General features: G+C 41.2%; 1 protein-coding gene across 4 annotated transcripts in view; it reads left to right on the top strand.

The window, feature by feature from the left end:
- Window positions 1-12,500, top strand: part of LOC143027054 (vesicular acetylcholine transporter-like) — a 572,364-nt gene that overhangs the window by 522,056 nt on the left and 37,808 nt on the right. For all 4 annotated transcript variants that reach the window (XR_012966558.1, XR_012966559.1, XR_012966560.1 and 1 more), the window contains one exon: window positions 6,914-7,046. Coding sequence is in view for 1 of the 4 variants with exons in the window: in XM_076187956.1 (XP_076044071.1) it covers window positions 6,914-7,046 (133 nt within the window). In the remaining 3 variants the exon portion in view is untranslated. The remainder of the gene's footprint in view (window positions 1-6,913; window positions 7,047-12,500) is intronic.

Here is a 12,500-nt window from a genome sequence, read left to right as displayed (position 1 = left end):
GGCGGAGCTTCTAAAAATTTTAATATATATATATATATATATATATATATATATATATATATATATATATATATATATATATATATACAGCAGAACCTCTACATACGAATTTAATTCGTTCCAGGACCTACTTTGTACGATGAAATGGTCGTATGTTAAATCAAATATTCCCATAAGAATACAGTGTAATTCATTTAATTTGTCCCACAGCCCAAAAACCTATGATAACTCCTTAATAAGTACTGTACTGCAGATAATTACACATAGCAATAAAACAAATGCATTACTGTATATAAGAGATGTAAAAAAAAATTTTTTTTATAAGGAAATAATCAATAAAAAGGGGTTTTTATTGTCACTTTACCTTAGAGATCGTCGAGATCGTAGACATGTTTCGGCCATATTGTTTAGCCAGATCACTTATATGAACACTGCTCTCATGCTTTTCTATGATTTCTTGCTTTACTTCTAAGGAAAGCATTACTTTCTTCCTTTTTTCACCACTGCTACCACTCGCACTAGCCTTCATGGGACCCATGATGATAAAATAAAAAAGGAAATGTGAAAAAGGAAGGTATTAAGCACTGTTATTTACGATCAGAACAAGGAGAACCAAACCATGCGACACAAAGGAGAGCTGTGAACTGACTGGCGTCTAGTGGGCTAACCATGAAACTGCGACGCTATGAGAAACTTCGACGCTGTATACTGTATATGCAAAACTTCGACGACTTTGTATGTTGGAAATTACTTCGGGTGTAGAGTCAAATATTAGATTGAATTTCACACTGTATGTTGGAAAATTCGTATGTTTAGGCAATCGTAAGTAGAGGTTCTACTGTATATATATATATATATATATATATGTATATATATATATATATATACATATATATATATATATATATATATATATATTCTGGTTGAAATCAACTGCACTAGTTGCTTTAACAATCTTCAAGACTGTATTTTTTAATTTGGAGAATATTTTCCTATTAGCAACTGAGAGGGATTGGAACTAGTCATTCATAACTCTCAAAAGAATATACGCAGTGTATGCCAACTGGTATACTTTTGCATAGTAATAGTATTGAACAACTATTAACTCCAACGAAATTATAGTTTTTCGCCTCGTCGTTAGGCGTTTTCAGGGTGAGGGCTGCTTTGTTAGGATGCTCTGCTATGTTGAAAGGTCTTACAAGGAATAATGACCGCTAGTTGGGTGGGCTGGCCTATAAGGCGGTGTAAGAGCTCAGCCTGCCTAGCTCAGATGGAATACTGGCCCCTCATTGGCTAAGAAGGGCAGCATGAGATTTTGTCCGGGAGCCAAGAGGGGATTTTGTTCGGGAGCCATGGTGGTGGGATTTTGTCTGGAAGCTCTAGCCTGAGTTGCTACTGCTCTGGTTACTGGTCCTAGGTGCTGATTAGCTAGCTGGATATACTACACTTGTTCGTGGAGGTGCTGCTATCTAAGGGCTTGTTGCTCCTGGAGGGGGTTAGTCTTAAGAGGGCGCGCGGAAGGGACCATAAAATCGGTATGTTGATGGTAGGGCGCTGGCAAGTAATAGATACTGCTTCTGTAATCTGCAGCTTCCTGAAGGCAGACTCCTTGTGGAGAATTTCCGTTTTGTCTAGTAGTTTCTGTGGGGGAGGCCTCATGTTGCGTATTTCAGTGAAATGCTGGAAAATTGACCACTGGTTTTTATGGAATTATAGGCGACGTAGCAGTGTAGAGGAGGTTCTGCTAATGTATGAGCTGGAACCGTCGCAGTGGCCCTCCTGACATGAAAATTTGTAAACAATATTGGTGGTACCCTCACTCGGGGCCCTGGGCGCCGTGCTATTCCTCATTATCAGGAAACTAATGATGCTAGATTTGCAGAATATTTTCGAGTCTATGATGGCATCTCTATTAGTTGGGGTGACTCCTCTCTTGATAATATTCCTAAGGGCATCACACTCCTCGCGGTACCGATCATGAAAAGAATTTTAGTGGTAAATGGTGATTTTCTCCTTGGGAGGGGAGGACAACTGGGCTGGACCTGCAAACTGGTCCAGTTTTTTCTGTATAACTTTCTCGATGAGATGGTCTGAATAGCCGTTGTTGGTGAGGAGATGGCGGATACGGTCGAATTATCTGTGGATCTCAGTCCAGCTACTGCAGTGGGTGAGGGCCCTCTTCACATAAAAAGATATCACGGATATCTTGTATGAGGCAGGGCAATCGCCCCAGCATTAAGGCAGCGGCCCACGTTGGTGGCTTTGATGTATACCTTGGTCTTGAAGCCCTGGTCTCATTTAGAGATGTCCACATCTAGGGAAGCATCCCTCTACACTGCGTTCACAGGTGAAGGTCAGGCTGGAATTACCTTCAAGAGCAGTAATCATGTGAGGAACCTCTTCGTCAGTAGTTGTGGTGATGAAGATGTCATCGATGTATCGCGCATATATTCCTGGAGGGGGTTATTGTTGAAAGTCTTTTCTTCCACCTGGGCCATATACATATTGGCAAAAAATACCCCAAGTGGGGATCCCATCGCTACTCCATCGACTTGTCTGAATAATTCCCCTTTGTGGGAGAGGAAAGGGGCCTCCTTGGTACACATCGCTAGCATGACTCACAGGACGTCTTCTGAGATGTCAAGTACGGGTAGGTCATTTCTAGAGACGCGGTCCATGATGATAGCAATAGTCTCATTTACAGGAACATTCGTAAAGATCGATTCTACGTCTAAAGAAGCGATGTCCTGGCACGGCAGAGCTGTGCGAAGCGGGTCTATAAATTCAGAAGCTGAAGAAACTGAACGTCCCGTGGGCACATATGGAGCGAGGAGGGAGTTTAGCTTCTTGGCAACTTGATAGGTGGGAGTGGTCTCAAGGGGTTTCCTGGTTTATGGGTTTTTACAGTGCCGTAACTATAACCGGTACCATAGTCACCTATCACTGGATTAAAATACTTCGTCGAAGAGTTAGCTCTCTGGATGAGTTGGTTAATCCTCTTCTTCACATTCTCAGTAGGATCCTTCTGGAGTCGCTGGAATTTTGCGGGATTATTAAGTATGGAGTCCATCTTGTTATCATAGTCAGCCTTATCCATGATGACGTAGACTGCTGACTTGTCTCCTTTGCGGATAATGATGTCATCTCTCTCGCGTAACTCCTTGGCGGCTTCTTTCAAATCTCTGGTGAGGATCTGGCTTCTGTAATTTCCTCTGTCGCGTCCTGATTCTCCAATAATGGTAGGAAAGAGGGTTACCTTTCTCTCATTCTGCAGTGTGAGGAGTATATACATATATATATATATATATATATATATATATATATTTCTAAACAGAAATGTAGTAGCACACTTGTAAATGACACACAGGATAGCCGAAATATAGGAATCTTCTTTATTCGAAGTTTATTTTAATCCGACTGTGGGTCTACTGTGTGGCATATATATGTATATATATATATATATATATATATATATATATATATATATATATATATATATATATATACTAGACCACCCGTGACCCGTTGGGTCAATTAAAATCTTAAATGGCTTCTCTTTTTAAAGCAGGTTACTATTAGCTTAAGACTTACCAGTTGTGTGTGGTCCTCGTGCTCTCTCGAAGGAAAGTAAATTGGATACAATTAAATAAGGAGAGCCTCCTTAATTATACTTATGTTATGTCACGTCTCGTCATCCCACTCCCAATCCCACTCCCACTCCCAATCCCACTCCCAATCCCACTCCCAATCCCACTCCCAATCCCACTCCCACTCCCAATCCCACTCCAACTCATTATCATTATCATTCAGGGAGTCCCATGGGACTTGAGCGAGTAGCAACGGTATTAAATATAAACTTTATGATAGATATACTATGTCACTATCACCGTATAGTATAATTCAAGTTTCTATATCAAATTGAGCATATATTAGAGCTCTTTCCTCTATTCAGTAGACGAAGGCAGTGACTTGATGAGTTATAAGAAGTGAAATGCAGAAGATTGTGACGTCATGTCGTCGTTGCTTGGAAAAATACACATCATATGATTCATACTGTTCGTAATATTTTAATAAACTTATTATGCCTCATAGATGCTAATTCAGGAGTTGACTATACTTTTAGATACTGAATATGAAAATTTTAGATATCAATGGTCAGAAAATATGTATTCGGAAAATTGTGACGACATGTCGTTGCTTGGAACTCTACGTAATATTCTAATATACTCATTATGCCTCATAGATGCTAATTCAGGAGTTAGCTATACCTTTAAATAATGAATATGAAAATTTTAAATATTAATGGTCAGAAAATATGTAATCGGAAAATTGGAAATAAAAAAAATGGCAAATTGGAAAATTAGTAGTCGTGACGTCACGCGCTCAGAGCTGGGGTTCCTTAGGACCCAGAGAGCTGATGTCGGGACGTCATGTCTCTTCTGATTGGCTAGTCCTCAGTCGTGACGTCATATCTCTTCCTCTGATCTCTTCTTATGATTGGCTGGTCCTCAGTCGTGACGTCATATCTCTTCTGATTGGCTGGTCCTCAGTCGTGACGTAATATCTCTTCTTCTGATTGGCTGGGTGACGGTTTCAAGCAAGCAAGCGTGATGACAAACAAGATTATCAGACTTTTATAAGTATATATATATATGTATATATATATATATATATACATATATATACATTTATATATACATATATATATATACACACACATATATATATATATATATATATATATATATATGTATATACATATATATATGTACTGTATATATACATATGTATATATTTATATATACATACATATATATATATATATACTGTATATATATATATATTTGAGAAATTCGCTAGTGAACAGCGACATCAATCAGACAATCTCCTTGATAGTAGCACACGGGATTCGAACCCGCTGCATCTGGAAGTAAACTTCCAAGACACACACGCCTTAGACCGCTCGACCACTTGACAGCATAAAACCATGAGAACTCATAGTCAACCTGACTATCGAGATTGGGGAGGGTGCTCACTACACCCGTTAACCACCCATTTTCACCCCATGGCCGCTGCACCCATGGTTTTATGCTGTCAAGTGGTCGAGCGGTCTAAGGCGTGTGTGTCTTGGAAGTTTACTTCCAGATGCAGCGGGTTCGAATCCCGTGCGCTACTGTCAAGGAGATTGTCTGATATGTATATATGTATATATATATATATATATATATATATAATATATGATATATATGTGTGTATATATGTATATATATGTATATATGTATATATATATGTATATATGTGTGTATGTGTGTATATATATATGTATGTATATATATATATGTATATGTATATGTATATATATATATATATATATATATATATATATATTGTGACGACTAGGGGAAGACCCAGGTACAAAAAACTCTGAGTTCTAATAAAAGATTAATTATTTGCTTCAAACAAAAACAAACAAGATCGAAAAATGGAGGTCGCCAAGCAAGCATAAATTACAAGTTCCGATACACAGCAATGTTCACAATATCAAAAGAAATGTCAAAGTTGTAATATATAAGTACCAGAAAAATCAGTTCTTTAGGACATAAACGGATAAATTCGCCAGGACATATATAAATAGTCGATCAAATATCGACATTTAATAGAAAATAGTCTTCACAAAGACAATACGTAGCAAGGTCGAGAAATATCGACAATTTGAATGGGAAACTAAGCCCTACGTAAAGTTTACAAAGTCGAGAAATTCTACGACTAAAATTCTAAGTCCAGCAAAGTGGAAAAGTACTAGCATAAGGCTAGACAAAGTATGAGATTAGTTAGCAAGGGACTCTGTATAAACAGAGACAAATTTTCCGTTGCAAACACCAATATATATACACTTCCCGGCTAGACAATGAAGGGCTGCCAAATGTCGCCAGATGCAATGAACAACAAGGGTTTAGAATATATCCACGGACATATTCTTTACAAAAAAGGGCATACAAAATAATATATAATAAAGTTACCTTGTCAATCTTAGATACAAGAAGAAACTTAATATTTTTATGTGAAAATCTATACATTAATACATACGTAAATGGAAGCTGGAACGCTGTTGTCAAAACTTACGCTCCTACGCAATTTTTTAGCCCGTGCGCGCGGACAGGTGCAACTCTCGTTCTCACACAAATGCTTGCGACTTCCGAACTCAAGAAAAATATGTAATTTCCCAAATACTACGTAAATCAGTTTCTAAGATTGACAAGATAGGTCCATACGATAATACACATACACAAATCCTTATGCAATGAATGGAATACGTTGACAAAGGAAAAGAAGAATGAAATATGTATATAAAGGTAGAAAAAATTAATTTGACAGTCTTCATATGACGCGTTGACAGTTACTCGGAGTTCCGAGCTTCGTGCCCATACCGTGGGAAAGTCAGCATACCTCTCAACTTACCAAAAGTCTCATGTACACACGTGTACATGAGAATAGACCTACATCCACGTAAATGTTTTAGTTCTTGACTACGACGGGTCTATAGTCGTAACTATATATATATATATATATATATATATATATATATATGTATATATATATATATATATACATACATATATATATATATTCTTTTTCTTCTTCTTTTTCTTCTTCTTTTTCTTCTTTTTCTTCTTCTTCATCTTCATCTTCACCTTCACTTTCATCTTCATCTTCTTTTTCATCTTCATCTCCATCTTCATCTTCATCTTCATCTACATCTACATCTACATCTTCATCTTCATCTTCATCTTCTTCATCTTCATCTTCATCTTCATCTTCATCTTCATCTTCATCTTCACCTTCATCTTCACCTTCACCTTCTTGAGACTGAGGCACTCACCAGAGCACCACCTTCTTGGTCCCCTTTCGCCAGATGCCACGGGAAGCTGACGTCGACCTACGAGAGCGCCAGCATCAGGCGGTACCGCCAGGGACGCGTCGACTCGATCCGGGCCAACACGCCTCAGGTTCTCACCTGGTGTGAGGCGATGGTCCTCAACGCGCCGGTAAGTAGACTCGAATCCTTTTTCGTAGGTTGATTGCCCGTAAGAGGACTTCCCAACACATGGTACATGTGTAGACTGACCATAACGTTGGGAGCGTTGAACGTCTCTGAAGTAAAGATTTCCTAAAGCTTAACGCAAGGTGGTTTAGTTGAGGTGATGAGTGGGTTTTTTTCTCTCATTTTTTTAGTTCTGCCACTAAGGAAAGGATATAAGCGGAATCTAAGCGTCTAGCAAGATCTAGATTTTAAGCTATGAAACAAAAAATCACTCTCCGTGTCTCCATCACATCTATATAATTACTCGGTTTTTATGAGAAGGTTTATGAGTCTAAAAATCAACAAAATAATAAATGAATAAAAAACTTAACTAATCAACCAGCTAACAGACCGGCGAAAAACAAGAAAACAAACAAACAAGCAAAATCACAGTGGAACTCACGGCTGAGCTCTCGGCAAAGAGCGAGTAATGTCAGAAGCTTCAGCCGGCGCCTCTAGGAAGCAACATGTCACTCGAAATTTCTTGAAGAGAATTATTTCTTCGCCTATTTTCACCTGGGTGATTTCCAACTCTTTCTCCTCTTCCTCCTTCTCCTCTTCCTCCTCCTCCTCCATCTCCTCCTCCAGCTCCTCCTCTTTCTCCTCTTCCTCCTCCTCCTCCTCCTCCACCTCCTCCTCCACCTCCTCCTCGTTCTTATCTTGCTCTTACTCCTTTTCCACCTCCTAATTTTCTTCTTTCTCCTCCTCCCTCTCGTCCTCCTTCTCCTCTTGCTCCTACTCCTCCTCTTACTCCTCCTCATTTTCCTCCTTCTCCTCCTCCCTCTTCTCTTTCTCCTACTTCTCCTTCTTTTCTTCCTCCTACTCCTACTCCTCCTTCTGCTCCACCTTTTCCTCCCCTTTTTTCCTCTTCCTTCTCCTCTCCCTGCTCCTCCTCCTTCTCTTCCTCCCCCTCTCCCTCCTCCTCTCCCTCCTCCTCTCCCTCTTCCTCCTCCTCCTCCTCTCCCTTTCCTTCTCTTCTTCCTTCTCCTCCTTCTCCTTTTGCTCCTACTCCTCCTCCTTCTTCTCCTCTCCACATCCCCTCCTCTTCCTCCTCCCCTTTTCTTCCTCCTCCTTCTGCTCTCCCTGCTCCTCCTCCTCTTCTCCCTACTCCTCCTCCCCCTCCTCCTCTCCGTCCTCCTCTCCCTCCTCCTCTCACTCTTCCTCTCCCTCCTCTTCTTCCTGCTCCTCCTCCTCTTCCTCTCTTTCTCTTCCTCCTTCTCCTCTTCCTTTCCTCCTCTTCCTCCTTCTCCTCTTTCTCCTTTTACTGCCACTCCTTCTTTTCCTCTCCACCGCCTCCTCCTCCTCCTCCTCCTCTTCCTCTTCTTCTCTTCCTCTTTCTCCTCTTTTTCAATTTACTCCTACTCCTCCTCCTCTTCCTCTCCTTCTCTTCCTCCTTCTCCTGTTTCTCCTTTTACTCCTACTCCTCCTCCTTCTTTTCCTCTCTTCCTCCTCCTCCTCCTCCTCCTCTTCTTCTTCTTCTTCTTTTTCTTCCTCTTCCTTCTCTTCTTCCCATTCCTGTTCTTCCTCCTCTTCCTCTCGCTCCTTCTCCTCCTCCCTGTCCTACTTCTCTTCCTCCTCCTTATCTTCCTCCTCGCCCTTTTCCTCCTCCTTCTTCACCTCCTTCCCTTCCTCCTCCTCCTCCTCCTCCTCTTCTTCTTCCTTCTCCTCTTCTTCCTCTTTCTCCTTTTCCTCCTCCTCTCTCTCCTTCTCCTTCACCTCCTCCTCCCTCTCCTTCTCCTTCACCTCCTCCTCCTCCACTTCCTCCCCATCTCCCTCCTCCTCCTCTCCCCCCTCCTCCTTCTCTTCCTCCTCCTCTTCTTCCTCTTCCTCCTTCTTCTGTTCTTCCTTCTACTCTCCCTCCTCCTATTCTTCCCCCAGTCCCCCTCCCCCTCCTCCTATTTCTCCTCCTTCTACTACTTCTTTTCCTCCCACTACTGCAACTTTCTTCATTCTTTCTCTTTCTCCTCCTTCTCCTCCTCCTCCTCCTCTTTCTCCTTGGATTCCTCTTCTTCTTTCTACTTTCTACTCTTCCTTATAAGCTTCCTTCCCCTCCGCTCTCTCCTAGAGTTCCTCCTATCAATCTTACTTCTCGTCCGCTTCCACTTGCACCTCCTCCTTCTCCTCTTCCTTATTTCCTCCCCTCTCCTCCTTCTCCTCCTCTTTCTTCTCTTCTTTATCTTCTTCTCTCTCCTCCTAAGTGTGTGCTAGCGGTGTGCGGACATGTGTGCGCGTGGCTCCCGTGTTTTTTGGGGTTTTATCGGTCGGAGGAAGTACCAAAGGAAGTGATAGGTTTCTGTGATTCGTGAATGTATCGCTCACAGTCGCAGTGACTAGCTGAGCCCATGGTAACTACAATTAGGAAAGCAAATTTGAAATGAAGAATCGAAATGCACGAGCCGGTGCTGCGGGCTCGAGCATGTTTACAATTTGAACAAGGGTGCCACTGTCTGAGGGTTATAAACCCACCTACCCCCGGGCCGACCTCTCACGACGAGTTAAAGACTACGGACGGCTGAGGCCTCCACGCACCTTCTCCATCCTCACCCGCCGGGGGTAATATAACCGCACGCAATCTCTCTCTCTCTCTCTCTCTCTCTCTCTCTCTCTCTCTCTCTCTCTCTCTCTCTCTCTCTCTCTCTCTCTCTCTGTCTCTCTCTCTCTCTGTCTCTCTCTCTCTCTTCTCTCTCTCTCTCTCTCTCTCTCTCTCTCTCTCTCTCTCTCTCTCTCTCTCTCTCTCTCTCTCTCTCTCTCTCTCTCTCTCTCTCTCTCTCTCTCTCTCTCTCTCTCTCTCTCTCTCTCTCTCTCTCTCTCTCTCTCTCTCTCTCTCTATGTCCTTCTTCCTCCTCTTGAGCTGTTCTCTTCTCTTATTAGCTTTCTTTTCATCTGTATACATAAGATATAATTACTAGGGATCATTATTAGGGATTATTAGTAGCTTTAGCAGCATTAGTTCCCGCAGTAGCTCCGGATAAGGAAATCGGTATATGTGTATCGTCCAGAGAGAGGAGCATCCGAAACGTGGTGAGTACAAAACTAAGGCAGTCTCTTCTCCTAAGCATCTGAATTAGTCAAAATGCCTTCTAACTTACGAACCTGCGAAAGTTGCAGATGCAAGGTGGCAAGGCAGTATTTAAAAAAACTCGTCTACTTTTTGCCGCATGTGTGTCTTTAACAAAAGACAAGACAAAAAGTCCCAACAGATTAAGGCTCTGAAGGAGCTGTGTGACTCATACAAGGCGAAATATAGGCCCTTGTAGAGGTCGTGACCGAGAACGTGGGGACAGTCCCACAATTGCTGACACCAATGCACTCGCTTGAAAATGCTGTCCCCGAAAATGACATTCATGCTTCACAGGATAGTCCCCAACCTGCACTGCAGGAAGCCTCCCCACGTATCGTCATGACCCACCACCTCCAATAAATTTAAAGTTTTGGATCTAGCCAAGGAGGACGAGTTTGAAACTCGTTTAGTCGGGGACTCCATGGCCAGGCACCAATCCGAAGAGTTCTGTGGTCGTTCTTCAAATGGCCGCAGAAGGTGTTATATGTATAGAGGTGCTGGACTCGATGACATTGCCGAGTCCTGTGACGATGTCACAAAAGACGCGGACTCGAGCACGGTATTCATAATTCACGAAAAGTACCGGAGAACAATCAGGAAATATAAAGAAAAGGTTCCTGGGGAAAACCTTGTAATTTTAGGGATCCTTCCCAGATTCAAGAGAAGGAATAAATTTTTCAACATCGACAAATTCTACAACATCGCATTTAGTGCAAACAACAGAGTAAAATTCCTCTGTGAAAAGGAAAAAGTGCACTTCATCAATTTCTGGGACAACTTCTACTTTGATAAAACTCTGTTTGAAGAAGACGGTCTCCACTTAAATGCGGCCGGAGCAGCAAGGTTAGTTAGGCTGCTCAACAATAGCCTGGCCGACATCAGAAGGAAAAACTCCTCAGCGGAGCCCCCATCAACACCTCCGTAATAAAGAAAAAAAGAAAAGTGACAGATATTCAACCTCTGTTACGTTAAATGCTCGTAGCGTACGAAACAATTTCGAAGATCTAGAAATTCTTGGAGCGACAGGTTACTATCACGTGATAGGAGTAACAGAAACATGGTTGGACACATCAAGTAGAGATTCTATTACGGAATACTGTTTGCCGGGTTACTCAGTTTTCAGTTGCGAAAGAGAAAATAAAATAGCTGATGGAGTAATATGTCCATAACTCCCTTTAACCATCACTGTTAAAAACAGAGGCAGTAACAAATGTTGATATATTGTTTGTTAAAATTAAAAACAATTGCAGTTAATCTAAAGTAATGATAGAACTTGTTTATAGACCACGGAGTCAACTGCTGGAAAATAGTGAAAAATGATTCGATTTAATCTTAGAAACTAACCAACGATGCAAAACAGTAATCATGGGAGACTTTAACTTACCGGTTAAGAGGTGGGGCGAGGATTTGAATTCGCATACAGGCCGAGACTTGTATAGTAACTTACTGGAAAGTGACTTCCACCAATGCGTAAACATCCCTACTCGAAAAAATAATATCCTTGACCTAATACTTTCTACAACAGAGAACCTTGTAAATGAAGTGAATGTCGGCCGAATATTCAGTACTAGCGATCATCGTATCATCACATTCAAAATGAAAATGGAAGCTTGTTTATCTAAGACCAGCAAGAAAAAAATACCCGACTTCCGCAGAGCCAATTTTAACAGACTTCGATCATTACTAGAACACTCAGACTGGAGCAAAACTTCGAACGAGATTAATATTGACAAAGCGTGGGGAAACTTCACCACGGAGCTAAACAGTGCTGTAAATCTTTGTGTTCCCTATCGTGAGAGACGTCCGGCAACAAATAAACCAAAGTGGTGGAATAGGGAAATTAGTAACAACCTCTCTCGTAAAAAGCGTGCGTACAAAAAGTATTTATCAACTAAAAGCCAAGACGATAAACTAACACTAGACAGAATTCACCGCGAAACCAAAACACTGATAAAGCTTAGTAAGAAAACTATTGAAGAGTATATTGCTGAGGCAAGCAAATTGAACCCTAAAGAATTATACATTTATGCGAATAAGAAGAAAACGCTTAGCTGTGGCATTGGACCACTAAACAACGATGAAGGTCAACATACTCGTACGGATGATCAAAATGAAATGGCCTCAATCCTTGATAATTTTTTTACATCCGACTTCACAGACGAGGATTGCTCAGTGTATCAGCCACCAGAACATAAAATGTCCCAAAACGTTTTAAATCAACTCATAATTACCGAAAGTGATGTATAAACAACTGATAAGCTCAAAATAAATAAAGTCATTTAAAAATCCGCAAATAAAGTATTATCTCTTGCAATAAAAGATCTGACAGACCGGCATTTAATTGTAATTGGATAGGAT

This window comes from Oratosquilla oratoria, chromosome 1 (assembly GCF_046742065.1).
Source record: "Oratosquilla oratoria isolate Oo_2021 chromosome 1, ASM4674206v1, whole genome shotgun sequence".
Classification (NCBI taxonomy): domain Eukaryota; kingdom Metazoa; phylum Arthropoda; class Malacostraca; order Stomatopoda; family Squillidae; genus Oratosquilla; species Oratosquilla oratoria.
This window is presented reverse-complemented; position numbering and strand designations above follow the sequence as displayed.